This window comes from Centruroides sculpturatus, unplaced genomic scaffold (genome assembly GCF_000671375.1).
Source record: "Centruroides sculpturatus isolate CEXI.00-Female unplaced genomic scaffold, Cexi_2.0 scaffold1076, whole genome shotgun sequence".
Lineage (NCBI taxonomy): Eukaryota > Metazoa > Arthropoda > Arachnida > Scorpiones > Buthidae > Centruroides > Centruroides sculpturatus.
Window position 1 is genome coordinate 244,289 of NW_019386729.1, and position 19,544 is coordinate 263,832.

Sequence of the window (19,544 nt, forward strand, 5' to 3'; positions counted from 1 at the left end):
GCCCCCAAAAATGACTTGGTATTTAATTTTACTGGAGTTGGAGTCGAGTGTTGTTTTACCAACTCTGCAGCCCCGATTGATATAGGCTTTATTATTGGATGTGGATATGCATTTTGGATGCTAATGATCTCTCCTCAGTCCTTACTTTATATACAGATTTTATTAAAACAAATAATAGTTATAAATTATATCACACACGTGTTTACAGAAAATATTTACTAAAAGTTTTTCCACTCACATTAGCTGAATATTGAATACAAATTGAAATTAAAAATTGGACAATTAATTGGATGCTTTAAAAAATTTTTTAAAAAGATGCTGTATAAAATAAAATTGAAGTAAATAAATAAAATTTATATTAAGAAAAATGTAGTCTTTCAAAAAATAATTTAAGTTGCTACTACCTGTAGATGGGTAAAATTATGAGTTGGTAAGATTTAAAACGATTATTAAGAAATGTGGGTTTAAAAACTTTTCTTTAAAAAACAGCTGGAATGAGAAACTTTCAAAACCATTATAAAATGTACAAATTACACTGTGTGAGAATCAACATAAATTGACTGTGTATTGTAATTGGATGGGGAAGGGGGTTTGAAAGGGATCTCTAGTGGACGCTACCTGTTATGAAGAAATGGTTGCCAGATCTCACTAATAGTTAGATTATTTGTAAAAAGAGTAAATTTACTTGTTTTGGTCTGGAAAATAATCTTATTTATTTTTAGAATTTACAAATTTTTTTAGTTAGATTATTGTTTAAGTTCATTTTACTGTATTAATTTTGTTTATTAGTCTATCCCAGCAAGTAACAGTATGCCCCTGAGAACATACTTGAAATAGTAATAGTTTTGTTACCATGCCACTTCACTTCATACAAATTTTGATTATCCACGTCATCTACTTTTTTCCTGAAATGCTCTCCTTTCCTTCCATTTTATTTCTTTCTCAGAGAGAATTTTACAGCCTGCAAGCTTGTTCTGTCTTACGGTACACAAATAGTAAATACCAATATCTATCTGCCATCTGTGACTTGCAGGCACAGCTGGCAGATGTGAGAAATCAGGGGCATAAAATTGTTCTATGTCACTTACTGACACACAATCGTTAGATTGGCTCACTTGTTTTCCGGAGGGCTTTAAAGTATGTAAGGATATAGACCGTAAAGTCCAGATCCACGTCAGGATGTTGACACCAGATAGTCAATTTCGCGGACTATCACATGATTACTTTTAATTAATTTCACGGAGAGGTTGCATTATAATTGTGAAAAGGAATCTTTTGATTCAGTCAAGAATGAAGTCATATTTATAAATAAAATAATAAAAAAGATTTAATAAACAAAATAAAAACAAAATAGATTTCATAATTGTAATCTCCATCTATTTCACGGAGAGAGATGTTGCACTTCATTTAGAATCGTACTATCTCAACGTCTTTATATTTTGGTGTCTTCTCTTTATATTCATTCAATGATAAAGTTCTTTACTTAATCTTGGTTCTTGTTCAGTTTTCTTTATCTTTTCTTGGTACTTCGAAGGAGGTACTTTGTCAAAAAGTTCAATTTACAAGTTTGGCGTTGTTTATAGGGAGATACTCTGGAATATGTTTTCTCTTCTATGGAGATTAGGCGCACTCGTGGTTAAGGGTGTTGGCCATAGGGAGACAGTATGGAATACCTTTTTCTATATCGAGAAATTCGGGTGTACTCTGAACAATACCAAAGAATCCCCGTTTTTGAGGTTTTCCTCCAATGGTAACATCATATTTTTCCCACATGAACAGGATGAGTGGGGATTTACAGAGGGGTGACTGTTTGTTAGGTGACTCAGATCTTGGAAGATAAGGGAAAAACGAAAGGATGTGGAACTTCCGTTGAAAAGGAAGTGAGTTTTACCAGTTTACTTCATTGTTGAAATTAAACTTTTTCCATCAAATTAGAAATATTATTTCTAAAAATTATTGATTTCGATTTAAACATTTAACTAATTAAAGGGGGTATTCAAAATCTCACACAGATATTAATTCAGCTTTTGACTTAGATTTTTTGGAATTACTTGGGTTAATCTGATTATGATATTCCTGCTGACCTCTACATCTGGCAATGATGCATTATGTTTCAGGGCTAGTGTACACTTCAGAATTGTAAACTAGACTACACAGTCTTCCATATCACTCTGAAACTACACAATTTATTTATTTTTAGCATTTGTTACTGAGTTACAATAATTACATGTAACAGGAAATAGCTAGTTCCAAAAATTCAACAATATTATTATTTCAAAACGCTCTCACTCCAAATGTAAATCAGGATTCTGTAGAGCCTGATTTACATTTGGAGTGAGAGCGTTTTGAAATAATAATATTGTTGAATTTTTGGAACTAGCTATTTCCTGTTACATGTAATTATTGTAACTCAGTAACAAATGCTAAAAATAAATAAATTGTGTAGTTTCAGAGTGATATGGAAGACTGTGTAGTCTAGTTTACAATTCTGAAGTGTACACTAGCCCTGAAACATAATGCATCATTGCCAGATGTAGAGGTCAGCAGGAATATCATAATCAGATTAACCCAAGTAATTCCAAAAAATCTAAGTCAAAAGCTGAATTAATATCTGTGTGAGATTTTGAATACCCCCTTTAATTAGTTAAATGTTTAAATCGAAATCAATAATTTTTAGAAATAATATTTCTAATTTGATGGAAAAAGTTTAATTTCAACAATGAAGTAAACTGGTAAAACTCACTTCCTTTTCAACGGAAGTTCCACATCCTTTCGTTTTTCCCTTATCTTCCAAGATCTGAGTCACCTAACAAACAGTCACCCCTCTGTAAATCCCCACTCATCCTGTTCATGTGGGAAAAATATGATGTTACCATTGGAGGAAAACCTCAAAAACGGGGATTCTTTGGTATTGTTCAGAGTACACCCGAATTTCTCGATATAGAAAAAGGTATTCCATACTGTCTCCCTATAAAGGTATTCCATCCTGTCTCCTCTGTAGAGCCTGACTAAAAGCATACCAACTAATTTTTGCAGAGAAAAAGGTCTCAACTTCAAATTCACTGTCTTCCAAAATATCACCAGCAGATATTCTAAAAGTAACCTGCGAAGCTCTATTTTATTTTCTGCATTGAAACATATACACATTCATTTCATTGTTGCACGATGTTGCTCTGAGAAACGTTTACTAATATTACAAATATTTTTCATATATCTTTATTTACATACTAAGAAGTATATATTCTTTTAAATTATGCTATATAGTTTTAAATTAAAAGAAAGATTTGATCCAGATAACTTGAAAATTTTTTATAAAATGAAAATTTTCTGCATATCTTTACATTAATAATGGAAAATAAAAGTATTTTTTCTTTACACCCTGCTACCAAGTAATGAATTTTATTGGTAAACCGAAACAAAGCGTTGAAACCACATTGTGCAGGTATAAAAAAATTAGTTGTACTGCCTATTAATGGGAACTACTTTTTAAGAGTACCCTGAAGCAATGCCAGGAAATAAAGGGTTAAATAATAATTTACTTGTTTATTTTATTGTATATTTTAGGATCGAGCAAACAATTTATTTAAGCAAGTACATGACGGCAAGACATTGAAAGGTCGAAGTAACGATGCAATTGCCTCTGCGTGTTTGTATATAGCTTGCAGACAAGAAGGAGTTCCCAGAACCTTTAAAGGTACGTAAAATTATTGTTATTACTGCCAAGACATTATCATAATTTTTCATGCCTCCACAAAAATAGTAGTCAAAAAGATATTCACATTCTCAGACATATTATTTGGATTGACAAATGCACCTATACTTGAGAATTAAAATATAAATCTAGAATTTATTAGAATATGAAACTATCGTAGTATATAAGATAGATTTGATGCCAGGAAATAGAAGGGAATTTGCTGATAAAAATGACTTACTTCATTTCTTCAAAATGCTGTTAGGTTTGCATTCTGAGTCCCTATTTCACAAAGTAGACAAACACCAATCTGTTAAAAAGAAATTTGTGTACTTAAAATTGATAGGAGTGATATATTGCATCATACCTTAAAGTAAATTTATACAGACAAAAGTTAATGGTGTCTCATTTTGTAAGTTTTCAGTATGTATTGTACCAAGCCTAATAAATAGATTGTAACAATTTTTGAATAAAGCACAAGAAGGTAGGATCTTATCAGACTTAGAAAGATTATAACAAGCATTTAAAAAAAAATTCTATTACAAAAGAGTTACAAAATTAAATAAAGTTAACAACAAAAAATATTAATAATTGACTAAGGTGCATTTCAAATTTATACAGACACGAGAAAATTAAAGTGAAACCCAAACTTGCTGCATTAAGTGACAAATATTTTATTAAAAATAACATGGATTTACATGTTTCCACACTGCAAAATAAGAATTTTAATCAAACATTAACATTTTGTCACTGAAAATAATATTTTTGAAAATTTTGTATAAAAAACTATTACATATTTATCTGGACAGGCACTCATTTCATGACTTAAATAGAATATTGTTTAGTTTCAAGCATTGAAATATGCAAATTAGCTTAAATATCTAATTGTTCAAAGTTCTAAAATGGGTAGCACAAAGAATTTATCTGATTATGAAAAAGGGCAAATTGATGCCTATAAATTACAAGGCAAGTCAATAAGAGAAATTGCAGCATATATAAATCGTCCAAAATCAACTGTTGGTGATTATTTATCAAAAAGACGTGGCAAGGATGTACCAAAATTCAAGACGGTCCAAAACTGAAGCTTACACTTTGAGATTGTAGACAAATCATCAAGGTCTGCTCCACAAAACAAACATCAGTAAGAAAAATAAAACAAGAATTAGACTTGCCATAAGCAGCACAACAGTGTGGAGAGTTTTAAATAAATCTCCAATGTTAAAATTCAGAAAAAAAAAACTGTGATGTCACCACTTTCATTAAAGCACAAAAGTGGCAGACTTGATTGGGCACAAAAACACATGACATGGTCCAAAGAATATATTAAAGTTTTGTTCAGTGATGAAAAAAATTAAACTTAGATGGTCCAGATGGTTGGAAGTATTATTGGCATGATTTAAGAATTGAAAAACAAATATTTTCTAAATGCCAAATGGGTGGGGGATCAATAATGGTGTGGGGTGCGTTTGGATTCAATGGAACCACAGATTTAGTAATTGTATCTCAAAGAATGAATTCAGAGAAGTATCAAGGCATGCTTGAAGATCATTTATTGGAAGCTGGACCAAATTGGATCTTTCAACAAGACAATGCCCCTGTGCATGCCTCTAAATCAACAAAAATGTGGTTTAAACGTAAAAATATTAATCTGATGACATGGCCTGCTAGAAGCCCTGACCTGAATCCGATGGAAAATCTTTGGGGGATGATGGTTCGTACAGTTTATGCCAATGGAAAGCAGTTTTCCACAATTCATGATTTGAAGGCAGCAATTTCAGATGCTTGGGATAAACTTAAGATTGAATTCCTTCAGAATCTAATTGAAACAATGCCTAATCGAGTATTTAATGTAATTAAGTTAAATGGTGGTTACATTGGCCATTAAATTGTAAGAAAACTTTGCAATTTGAAACCTGTCCGGATAAATATGTAACAGTTTTTTTGTATAAGAGTTTCATAAACATTATTTTCAGTGACAAAATGTTAATGTTTGATTAAAATTCTTATTTTGCAATGTGGAAACATGTAAATCCATGTTATTTTTAATAAAACATTTGTCACTTAATGCAGCAAATTTGGGTTTCACTTTAATTTTTTTGTGTCTGTATAAATTTGAAATGCATCTTATAGTAAAATTAATGAGAGAGAGAGAACTTCTCTAAAATGGGAACTTATCAAATTCTGTAATTGCATTTATTTGGACATTATTAGATCTTATCCATAGGACAACTTTTTGACAAGACTGTGTCTTGTTTATAAAATTGTACTGCCTGCTGTGTTACCAGCTTAGAGGTATTAAGGAGTACATGTCAGGAGTTGGGATTTGGCACAGAGTATTAGGTGCCCAAATTATGCGCGCATAAAAAAACCCACTTGTAGGTACTCGGGGACCGAGAACCGAGTCAAAATAAAATACAAAATGGGAACTCTCTCTACAAACAGGCAAATTGAAGTCAGGTGGTGAGAGTACCATCCACAGTCGTTCTAGGAAGTGGACTCTGACCCTAGGACTGAACACGTAGTATTTTCTTTGTTAAATAAAATATGTAATCTAATTTTGTAAATTTGGGAGTGCTTTAAATATGACATTAAAACAGGGTTTTATGTCATTACAAGTAGTTTTTTAACATTATCTAGTATAGTAAAATTGTGGGACCGATAAAAATTTGATTTTATAATAGGGTTGTCATTACATCCGATGATGTTTAATCGGGTTAAACTGTTTATTGTGTTAATTGTTTGTGCAAAATAAAAAAAATAATTTCGAATGATACAATAGCCACGATTATTTTTTCAAAAGCAGGAAATTTTCATTACGCATCTACAAAAATTCAACCCGGGGGGACATGCAAAGGAGAGAAATTTCGAAATTGGATAGGTTAATTTTATAAAAAATGCATCATGGGTGATCTCATGGCCGTGACCAGCAAAGTTTGAACAAACAATTGCACCCAAAAGCAGTGATACCAAAGAAGATTGAAGAATGAGACCCACTTTGAATGTCAAAGTGGTTCCGCTTAGTAATGAATCTCCGAGACATAGTCTTGTTCCAAATACGATTTTGCCATTTTACTTGTTTTAAGGCAGAATCTGTTTGATGCAAACAGAAACGTAAATGTGTTGCATCATTAGACTGAAACTGCAGTCAGTGTTGAATGGAAAAGCCTGACAGAAAAAAGAAGTAGAAATGAAATTGGATCTGTCCACATTTATTGTATTCATATTGTGATGGAGGAAATAGTTCAGTTGCATATTATAAATGACGGTAACGATTTTTTAAGTTGTTTGAAAACATAATGTAAATGATTAAGGTCTAATGACACACTGACTTGTAAACAATAGCTGATACTGATGATAGCCTAATATCAAATGATGAGGGGAAATATGTTAAAACTAGTAAACTTTAATAAGTAATCTTGAATATATACACTGTTTGTTTTTTAAAACAAACAGTGTATATATTCAAGATTTCAGTTTATATATTTAAAATATTGAATATATATATTCAAAATATTGAATATATACACTATTTGTTTTTAAAACAAACAGTTTATATATTCAATATTTCAGCTTGTAATCTTGCTTTGTATATATTGTATATATTCAATATTTCAGCTTGTAATCATTCAGCTTGTAAACTTGCTGTTTATTGTAACCTTAGGGTGATTATTGTTTCTATATTAGAGAATTGGGTGTGACTTGATAATGCAACACCTGTCACATTTGCACTTTATTTCAATGTACAGTGAGAGTCACAATGCTGAATGAAATGTGGAATTTATCAGTTTATGNGATGAGGGGAAATATGTTAAAACTAGTAAACTTTAATAAGTAATCTTGAATATATACACTGTTTGTTTTTTAAAACAAACAGTGTATATATTCAAGATTTCAGTTTATATATTTAAAATATTGAATATATATATTCAAAATATTGAATATATACACTGTTTGTTTTTAAAACAAACAGTTTATATATTTAAAATATTGAATATATATATTCAAAATATTGAATATATACACTGTTTGTTTTTAAAACAAACAGTTTATATATTCAATATTTCAGCTTGTAATCTTGCTTTGTATATATTGTATATATTCAATATTTCAGCTTGTAATCATTCAGCTTGTAAACTTGCTGTTTATTGTAACCTTAGGGTGATTATTGTTTCTATATTAGAGAATTGGGTGTGACTTGATAATGCAACACCTGTCACATTTGCACTTTATTTCAATGTACAGTGAGAGTCACAATGCTGAATGAAATGTGGAATTTATCAGTTTATGTTAAGCCTCATTTTCCTCCAATTGATGGCATACTTACTATTGGTGAGTGCTGTTTATCTGTATAAATGTGAATAGGTGTGTAATATTTAATACGAAATAAGAATTGAAAAACAAATATTTTCAAAATGCCAAATGGGTGGGGGATCAATAATGGTGTGGGGTGCGTTTGGATTCAACGGAACCACAGATTTAGCATTTATAATTCAAAGAATGAATTCAAAGAAGTATCAAGGCATGCTTGAAGATCATTTATTGGAAGCTGGACCAAATTGGATCTTTCAACAAGACAATGCCCCTGTGCATGCCTCTAAATCAACAAAAATGTGGTTTAAACGTAAAAATATTAATCTGATGACATGGCCNGCATTCCATTCTGGTAAGCTTTCCTTCTAGTCTATCAAGTGCACATGCTAATGAACTATACCATGCATTCATTTCTATCCTTGCATCCCTTTTCTGTTTTTCCAGTAATCTTTTAGCATTTCTTCCTTCACATTTGCATCTGTTCCCATGAGTAGGATCCTAGAACAAAGGTAACTAATTCTAGAAATCTGCTTGGATGTATTGTCTTCAGAAAAATGGAATTAATAGAATGTAAGACAAAATTTCTTTGTTTGATGTGTTTGGGTCAATGTTATACTTTATACAGCTTAAATTTATTCCAGATATGGAAGTTTTGATTTACAATAATTAGAGATAAAGAAGTTGTAAGTGCATTATTGTAATACAAATCTACCAATGAAGTTAAAAACTTAAATAGAATTTTAGCTTATGAAAGTTTGATTTATAGAAGTTCGGTTGTATTAGGAATGTAGAGATAATGTATCTGCTATTGTTCAGCCAACAAAGCTGCAACATTCAACACAAGTTTTAGACAGTTTTAGTTTGTGCATCTTTTCAGATATGGAAAAGAATATAAGTATGTCTCTAAAATATCTTAAACCTACCGAAATACGGTGAAATGCCATTTATATGTTTTTCAGTTGTATGTTTTTTGTAATTATACAATAAATATTTTCTACATGGCACTTTCTCCATTATAAAACAGTTTCTATAAATGAAAACTTGTAGATAATTATGCACTTATACATCATATTTTTCAATATTATAAAGAATGTTATCCGTTTTATGCATTATTCACTTTGGATTAGTCCAGGTTGACAGTGAATTACTGTTAAATGTGAAAAGCAGAGCAAATAATGTGTAGCAAATGATACTGTGTCTGGTGAATTCCCATTTAGCAAATTGTTTTGCCAGACCAACATGTTGAAATTTTCACTTTTCATGTTTTGTANATTAATCATTAATAATAGCAGTTAATCAGCTCAATTAATTATGGCAATTGTTTGGTTTGCAATGTTGTTTGTTTTGGAATTTGACTTCTTTACGTTGTGAATTAATTACTCCTTGATCTCTGTTGACAATGTCTTTAATTTGCATTTTGTGATGGCCGAAGAAGTGAACACAAATTACTTTCGTAGAGGACCATTATCTTTATCAAGTGCACATGCTAATGAACTATACCATGCATTCATTTCTATCCTTGCATCCCTTTTCTGTTTTTCCAGAAATCTTTTAGCATTTCTTCCTTCACATTTACATCTGCTCCCATGAGTAAGATCCTAGAACAAAGGTAACTAATTCTAGAAATCTGCTTGGATGTATTGTCTTCAGAAAAATGGAATTAATAGAATGTAAGACAAAATTTCTTTGTTTGATGTGTTTGGGTCAATGTTATACTTTATACAGCTTAAATTTATTCCAGATATGGAAGTTTTGATTTACAATAATTAGAGATAAAGAAGTTGTAAGTGCATTATTGTAATACAAATCTACCAATGAAGTTAAAAACTTACATAGAATTTTAGCTTATGAAAGTTTGATTTATAGAAGTTCGGTTGTATTAGGAATGTAGAGATAATGTATCTGCTATTGTTCAGCCAACAAAGCTGCAACATTCAACACAAGTTTTAGACAGTTTTAGTTTGTGCATCTTTTCAGATATGGAAAAGAATATAAGTATGTCTCTAAAATATCTTAAACCTACCGAAATACGGTGAAATGCCATTTATATGTTTTTCAGTTGTATGTTTTTTGTAATTATACAATAAATATTTTCTACATGGCACTTTCTCCATTATAAAACAGTTTCTATAAATGAAAACTTGTAGATAATTATGCACTTATACATCATATTTTTCAATATTATAAAGAATGTTATCCGTTTTATGCATTATTCACTTTGGATTAGTCCAGGTTGACAGTGAATTACTGTTAAATGTGAAAAGCAGAGCAAATAATGTGTAGCAAATGATACTGTGTCTGGTGAATTCCCATTTAGCAAATTGTTTTGCCAGACCAACATGTTGAAATTTTCACTTTTCATGTTTTGTAGCATTTTGTTAAGCAAATAAAAATTACTTTCTGGTTTCTCATCTGTTTTCAGTATTTGCTGTCAGTATGAGCTAAACTTTAGAATGACTGTTCTTTTACGTGATAGGAGTTTCAGTGGAAGGAGACAACTGATGTGAAAAAGTTTGGATACTGTATGGATATGTGATAAGTCTTGGAAAAACAACTAACAAACAAAACTTGGCCAATTTTTTAAAAGTATGTAACTTAATCTCACACTGTTTTATGTTTCCTTCGATATGTTATTCAAATGTATTATTCACGTTAGGCACAAAGATCGAAAATGCTGATTGGGTGAATAAATGACCAGAATGCATTGTGGCTTTACAGAAGCAGCCATAACAAGATTTTGTGTCTTGTCTGCTTACAAAGAACCACAATGTATTCTGGCATTTTAATAAATGCTGTGATGCATATTGTATTTACATGCATATAAGACAAGGTTTTCATTCATTTTTCATTGCTTCATAAACGTAGGTCATCCTATACTTGCGAGCGAAGTATAGAATGCAAAGAATATCCTATTCTTTGCATTGTGGCCAACCTGGCAACACTTTAATGCATCCCCGACTTGGCCTTCGTCTCACTCTTGAGTTCATTCTTACCACATGCTTTGTACTGTGCTAGTCCTTGTCCCCAGTTCAAAATAAAATGATTTTTGTTTTTTAAGATTAGTGATTATTTGGTCTAAAACCTAAGGCATTTTTGCAATAATTTTTGTGAACCACGTATAGTTCATGCTGTAAAGTACTATATTATTTTTCCGACTTTCCAACGATTATCGACACTACTGCGTGCCGGAAATAGCCGTTCCCTAACGGGTACTTTACGGCCTGGACTTTAAGCGTGCACCGAATTAAATAATGACAAAGTTTGTCAATAACAAAATCAAATACAGTAGAACCTCGAAAACTCGACCTAATGTGGACCGAAGGGTGGCCGAGTTTGTGAAAATGCCGAGTTATCGGGAATGGGGTTAAAAAAAATAAGTACGAGTATTTCCTCAGAAAATACTGTACTGTACTTGTACAGTATTTACTTGTACAGAATATAACAGAGAATAAACTGCCCAAATACCCTTAAACAAAGGAAAAGTACGTCCTTTATGAAGGCATAGAGCCTTTACTACATGAAAATGAAAATTAATGAATACACTGTGTACAGTAATTTACCTGATAAGACAGACCTCAGAAAAATACTTTGAGAGCTTTTATACTTTTATAAAGCTGTCTATAATGAAAATTAATTAACTAAGGATTTTTTCGCCCTGCCAAGGTGTGGACCAGTTATCCGGAGTGCTAAGTTATCGAGGGACGAGTTTTCGAGGTTCTACTGTATTTAATTAAACTTCTAGTAATAAACTATATACAGTATTTAATAAAAATCAAACAATAATTTATTCAATGAAATTCAACAAGATTCAATCCGACAAACTCAAATCAATCTATTTCTAACTTAATTCTATTCCCCTTTGGAATTCGACAAAAATCAAAGAATTAACTTATAAACAATAATTCTTATAAATTAAAGATCCTTATCGTCACCTCAATATACTAGGAACCTATTTCCTCAAACTCTCAAGACTTTCTATAATCGTCAATCCATAAATCGAATAACTTCAAAATCCTATCGGACACCTCTCTCGTTCACTGCTACGAAGCTCACCAAAGCTCGTTGCTACCAGGAGTTCACCTCGTTCGTTTTCACTTGAGTTAGAGGCTTTATAGTGTGAGGTGACGTCACAATTCTGAATGAGATCACTCTCCTCATTTACATACTTATCTGTAACATTAAATTTTTCTTGTTTATCTGGCAGATTATTTTCCGACAATACTTTGCTAACCTTTTACATTATTCTTTTTAACAATTATCGGGATGCTTTATTCTTTTAAGGTTTAGCGATTCCTAACTGGGTTGTGGGGTCTTCTTCCCCCTTTTTCTCGGTGCGGACTTACTTTTTTCCGCTTGGGAAGCGCAAGTGTGCGCGAGTTTTCTACGGCGCTTTTCTTTCGTTGGTGAGTTGGTTTTTCTTCTATTTTTAAGTTACTAAGGTGAATGGTGAGGAAACTTAGTCCTAACAAAACATAAGCCCCAAACAAAAATAGAATAATAAGCAAAATAAAAGTAAATAAAAATAACGTTCGGACTTGGTTCCTTACAATGCTTCCATTATAGGTCTACAGTTTTTTTATTGTAAGTTGGCACCTACTGTAAACAAATTAACATACAACCCTTTGTTTATTGGTTTAATTCTATGTCCATCAATTAAAAACTGTGTTGCATCTCATTTATTTGCAGAAAATAGTTCATCTATATATATATATAAAAATGAATGTATGTTTGTGTGTCTGTCGTGTCCTTCATGCATTACCACACCATTTATCCGATTACCATGAATCTTTGGGAAGTTGTTTAATATACTCCTGCGAAGGTTTCTGGCATAGTACGATTGCCATGAAGCTTTGGGAGGTTTTTTAATACATTCCCGTGGAGGTTTCTGGCATAGTACATTTATCCTACGATAGATGGCGCGAGTGTACATTCCCGTGGAGGTTTCTGGCATAGTACATTTATCCTACGATAGATGGCGCGAGTGTGTACGAGCATTTCACTGTGTGTTCGATCGATTTCAAGTTGTAAAGACCATTTCCCCCCCTTCAAAAAATATCTCTACATATGCATTTGTGAACTGTTATTTATGATATTTGTAATAATTTTTGTTTAATCACTTTATTTCTACTTTTTTTTCTTAATTATGTATTCACTCGAACTTTGTTAAAGCCTTAACTGTATTCCAAACAACAGCTGAAGCTGTAGGAGGAAATTCGCCTATTTTATCGATCTAGGGATCCCCCTTTTTCAAATTTTAATATCGACTCAAAATAATTTAAAAAGACAAATTACAATAAAACAGTTTATTATCCAACTATCAGAAATTTCACAACATGCCAAGGAAGAGAGGAAGGAGCAATTAAATAATTAAAATTATAAAAAATGGGGAATATCGCACTTCTGACAATCGCTGTAAGTGTGTGGGCTAAATTTGGAGAATGTGCGCTTTTTGCATGGACAACTGTATATGGCTGGATCACGCTTTGGAAAACCTTCCGATTTATTTGTGTGTACGCACCAGACGGAAAAACAAAAATTATCGTGTATCCACGAGCACTCCAATAAATAAATAGAATTGAAACGACACTTTGAAATGTTTTACTGATGAAAATTAATAATAATAATAAGTCAATAAAAATGATAAAATGTAAATTGAATTTTATCGTAACGAGTTTGCTTGAATTTCATTTCTTCTGAGATCGCAGCAATGCGCGATGGGTAAGCTAGTTACTTATAAAATCATTAATGAAATACAGGTCACTTAGCAATGATTACAAATATAGTTATTTCATATTAGTTAAATTGTTATTTTTAATGAATATTAGCACATTATGAATCATTAAAAATAAACTTCTTCCAGTCATGTACATTATAATGTTTTGGTTTTTTTTTATTTGTCGCATATTAAGGCAAACATGGGTTGTTTACCTTAATACATGCATTTGATAATACTTTATTTGTGATTAAACAAAATAAAATTCTAATTTTGTTAATATATCTAATTATCTTTATTTTAATATTTAAAGAGACACCTTGTCCTATATGCGAGATCATCTTAAACGCAAGTAAATACAGTATTTTGAAAATTTGTATTAGGACATAAAAGAAATGACCACAATTCATTCCAGCATTATCAACAAAACACAATATATTGTTGTTTTGAATACATGACTATAATATAGAGTTTAGGATACATGGCTAATATGAGGTGCATTTAAGTTGTAAGGTGTCCTATTTTTTCTAGGGGAAGGAAGCAGGTAGCAACATGCAGTTTTTTTAAAAAGAAGTGAACACTATTTGTGGTTGCATAACAGAGAGGGCAGCACTGCACAGCACATGGAACTCTAGTTGCAGCAGTTCAAGTGAGATGTGTTTTTGATACTTAAAATGGCTATGTTTTCGTTACAAGAATGTGTAATCATTCGTTTTCTGTACTTGCATGGAGTGACACCCATTGAAATTCATCACTAGTTGGGTGACACATGCGGTGATGGTGTCATGGATATGAAAAATGTGCATTTGTGGATGCGATGGTTCAAAGAAGGGTGAACGTCGTATGACAAACTGAAACATTTACGCTCACACACCATATGGTCTGACAATATGGTTGTGCACAAGGAGCAAGTTGTTTTGGAGGATCAATGATTAAGTGTGGAAGATGTCGCCTTTAACGTTGGCATTTCTGTGGGATCTGTGTACACAATCTTGCATGAAGAACTGAAAATGAGGAAAGTGTCATCCAAGCGGGTGCTGCGAATGCTGATGGATTACCATGAGGCTGCACGCATTGCAACTTGTCAGGTAATGTTGACATGTGATGATTGCATGAATGGAGCGTTCTTTTCATCAGTTATCACAATGGACAAGACATGGATGCTGTTTTTCAATCCAGAAACAAAATGGGAGTTGGTGCAATGGAAACACACTGCCTCACCACCACTGAAGAAATTTCAGGTTACCACTAGTGCTTAGAAAATGATGGTGCAGTGGCATAATCCTCACTCACTGCATTTTAAAGAGCACAGCAGTGGCATAATCCTCACTCACTGCATTTTAAAGAGCACTATGGTAACAGCTGCATCCTATGAAGATGTTTTGAGGAGGAAATTGCTTACAGCAATGCAAGAAAAATTGCTTTTTCCGGCAGTTTTTCTTGCAGTGCTGGAATATCCTGCACAGAAAAGACTGCATGTGTGCTCTTCCATCAAAACAATGGTCCAGCTCATCAGGTGATGTTAAAACAACTTTGAAGTGGTTTCTTGTGCTTCCTATTCATCTTCCAATGCTCCTAGCAATTTTTGGCTTTTTCCAACAATAAAGCACACTCTCTGTGGTTGCACATTCTACAGTCATGCCACTCTAGCATCAATGATTTTCCAGTGGTCAAAACAGACCCCTAAAGAAACGTTTGCAGCGGCCATGATGTCATGGCGTCGACATTGTGAAAAATTGTATGTCTGCAGGGAGATTGCAGAGAAGTGACAGAAGTTTCAATTTGTTTGTGTAAATATTTTGTCAAAAAACAAATGGGAGACTGTAGAACTTGAATGCACCTTGCATAGGTAATGTGTGTATAGTACAGGAATACCTCGATTATCCAGTTGTTATTGTCACAAAAAATACTGCAGTAATCAGGATAAATAAATCATGTAAAATGGGTGATAATTACCAAGGATTTTTAAAATCTATTAATTAAATTTTATGTATAGGATAAAAAAGAAATGTGTTAAGTAAAAAAATTAAGGTTTATTTTGGAAAACAAGATGAATTTTTAATTTTTATTTGTATATAAGGAATACAGTTGATTCATTTAGACCAGTGGTGGTGAACCTATGGCACGTGTGCCCAAAGTGGCACGTAAGGAGAAATCATCTGGCACGTAACATATTGTACGATTTTGATTTATCGTTTGTCTTTTCCAATCATTGTTTCATTTATTTTAATTAAAGCATTTTTGTTTAATTTATTTAAATATCGTTATTTGAAGTTTAAAACTTTGGCACGCATAAACGTCTTTAAAGCTAAGTATACTTACAGTATGGTACGCGGGCTCAAAAAGGTTTGCCACCCCTGATTTAGACCATACTCTCTTGCAATTTTGGCTTTGGTTATGTCTGCTTCATACCTATTTATTATATGCAACTTATCTTTACTCTATTTATTCTTGATAGCTGTAGACTTGATATCATCCTTGTTTCTTTAGCATTTATTATATGGGTAAATAAGAAGAGAAATAAATATTCACATGTACTTCAGGCAAAGGTGGACAGTTACCAATGAGTAGTGAGCAGGCACCGTTGGATAAAAATGAAGTGCTACAAGAGTGCTACCTGGAGATTGGTGACTTGAACTAAATGTAATTCTGGTTGCATATGTAGTGGGCTATGTCTCGCAGCCACGATAATTCAAATTTAGAGTGCAGTAATTGGAATTTTGGTATCAAATTACAAATTGTGATAATTGAGGTGTTACTGTAAGTAAGAACATTGGCACACTGTTATATTTTTAGGAATTGTTATAACTTTTAAAATTATGGTTTTCAGATGCCATTTACACTTTTTATTGATACAGTACCTCTTACAGTTGAAGCTTGCAAAGACCTCCTTACTTTCAGATATTATATTAGAGGGTGAGCAAAGAGGTTGACCTCAAATACAATGTGATAGATAGTGAAATCAAGGGCACATCATGTTTGTCAATGAAGTTGTTATCAGTAGTTGTAAACTCATTGTAATGTTTATAGCTTGTTTAAGGTTCTATGCTTGCTAGAAGCTTTTTGAATGTTCTATTATAGAATTTGTATTTTTAAACCTGATGCAGGCCTCAGGAAAATGTCAAAAATGTTTATATTTTGTTGAAATATTATGTTACTGGAAGTAAGTTTTTGTATTCAGTTTAGTACAATATTTTAAAATATGTACTTTGTAGTAAGAAATTATTGTTATATAAAGTGAGATTTACTTAACTCTGACAATTTATGTATAATTGTAGTTTTATAAATTAAAATCAGTTTTGAAATTGAAAATCACTACACAATGTGATAGGTTCTGATCTTTGTAAAATTATTCTGTTATGATTAGGATAAACCTCGTTTAAATTATGGAAATAAAGAGCACTTGTGTCAGAATTGGAGCCAGTTGGTCATCTCCTTTCTTCACTAATTTACAGAATAAATTTTAACTGTTTAAAATTGGCTGGTTGACTTATTCAGCAGTTTATTCTAAGATTTGTACTTGTGCACTGCATTGAGAGTAATTCTACAGATTAAAAGTGCATTAACCTTATGATTAAAACTCGTCGTCTTTCTAACATATGCGAGAGAATAAAATCAATTAATTTTTATTACAAGTTTCATGAAAAGTAATCATATTTTTAAATCTTTCAGAAATTTGTGCAGTTTCAAAGGTATCCAAGAAAGAAATTGGCCGCTGCTTTAAATTAATTTTGAAAGCTTTAGAAACCAGTGTTGATTTAATCACCACTGGTGATTTCATGGTAAGTGAAGTCCATTTGAAATTCTAATTGATATTTTCAAGGCAAATGTTGTATATCTTTGTAAATGTACATATAGATATGTACATTTGTCTTGTACAGTACTGAAATATCCTGTTAAATAACACAAAATATTATCATATAAGGTAACTATTTCTTTTCATTGCTGCATGGTCAATTTGATTGACTTGCATAAATCTGTTTCTTGGTTAAAGTGAATTATTTTAATTAAAAAAGATGCTCTGATTGGTTTTCCTTTGGTGAAGGAAGTGGTGGGAACAAGTTCTGAGCAGAATGATATGAAATTAGGATAATTTTGTTATGTTAGACATTCTTGTAATTGAATTGAATGATGACAAAATATTTATGCCAAATTCTGATCATTGATTGTTGATTTGTTATTGAAAGGGCAAAATATAGTTTTATAGAAGTGGAATATATTTTTTGGACAACATTTTCCCAGAACACAATTTTACGTACAGAATTTTCCTGAAAGTTGTTACTCACTGGCTTACAAAATAAAGACATTTTGTGATCAAATTAATAACTACTACTACATAGTTTGAAATATTTTAATTAAATCTTACAAATGATTAAATAGGCTTACACTATGAAAAACTCCACAGAAACTGGCTGTATTTGACGTAAAATTAATATCAAAACCTTAAATCTGGTAAAAAAAAAAGTAAAATGTTTGTTATGAGAACTAAAACTTTCGACCACGCACAATGTCCATTTTCAGGTTCTAAAGTGGAATTAATGAATAGAACAGGAAGTACATTTAAAATTAAAAACATTCAAAAATTACAAACTTATGTAACGAGTCACATGCACAAGAGCATAAAATATATTAAGTAAAACATAGAAAATTGGAATAAATAATTAATACAAAAAATATTAAATATGAAATAATATAATAAATAAATATAGAAAGATTATAGGTAAAGAAATAAAATAAATTTAGTAAAATTGAAGTTGGGCTGGTAAGAAATGACTGCAATTAACATTAAAGATCCTGTAGTTGTGTTACATGCTTGGAGCACATTATTTGAAGTTATATAGTAAAATGGTAATAGACAAAACTATATATTTTTTCACCTACAAGATTTATATATATTTCTGTATTTATTTATTATTTTATTTGGTAAAAATTTTTTGTGTTAATTATTTAATCCTATTTTCTATACTTTATTTAATATATATTATGCTTTTGCACTTTGTGACTTGTTATCTAAATATATAATTTTTGAATGTTTTTAATGTCAAATATAATTTCTCTTTTATTCATTAATTCCATTTGATAATTTGAAGATGGCCATTGTACATGGTCAAAAACGTACATTTCGATAACAAACATTCTATTCTTACTGGATTTAAGGTATTAAATATAAAAGGCTTACAGTATTATTTACTGCACAACACTAAAGTGATAATTTAAAAGCCTTCAAAATAAAAAAAGGAAACATATAATTGTTAATGTTCTCTTATAATAATAATAATGTTATCTTATAATAATGTTTCTATGAGTACTTCCCCAAAGTTATTTTGTATTATTGTTGGGGTAATTTACTCTGTAAAATGCATCTAAAATGCTTCTAGAATTTTAGAACAAAATATGGATGATCATTGTTTCTATTGAGTTGTTCGGAAAATAATTTCATTTTTTATGTGGAAAAAAAAGAATATTTTTATAATAAAAAAATATTTTATTGAATTATATATTGACCATTTTGGTCAAATACCTGTTATCGTCATTCCTGGTAGTAGCATGATTTCACATTCATAAAAGTTTTGATCGTTGCTTACAAAAAACTGATCCAAGTGATTTTTGACATATTCATTTCAAGTAAATGTCTCATAGTTAAAAAAAAGTAGACCAGAACAAGTAATAATTCGAGCGTGTTCGATCTGGCAAATACGGATGGAGCGATAGCACGTCCCATCTAAGTTATAACAGTTTCTGATGAGTTACCAAACTTGTGCGAAATTTGACATTATCGTGGTAAAACACTACACCTGTTTTGTCGATCAATTCTGGTTGTCTTTTCTG

The 19,544-nt window shown here is 31.4% G+C and overlaps 1 protein-coding gene across 2 annotated transcripts in view; it reads left to right on the top strand.

Moving 5' to 3' along the window:
• Nucleotides 1–19,544, top strand: part of LOC111615674 (transcription initiation factor IIB-like) — a 92,763-nt gene that overhangs the window by 51,842 nt on the left and 21,377 nt on the right. For both annotated transcript variants that reach the window (XM_023357104.1, XM_023357105.1), the window contains exons 6-7: nt 3,565–3,694; nt 17,388–17,497. In XM_023357104.1, coding sequence (XP_023212872.1) covers nt 3,565–3,694; nt 17,388–17,497 — 240 coding nt within the window. The remainder of the gene's footprint in view (nt 1–3,564; nt 3,695–17,387; nt 17,498–19,544) is intronic.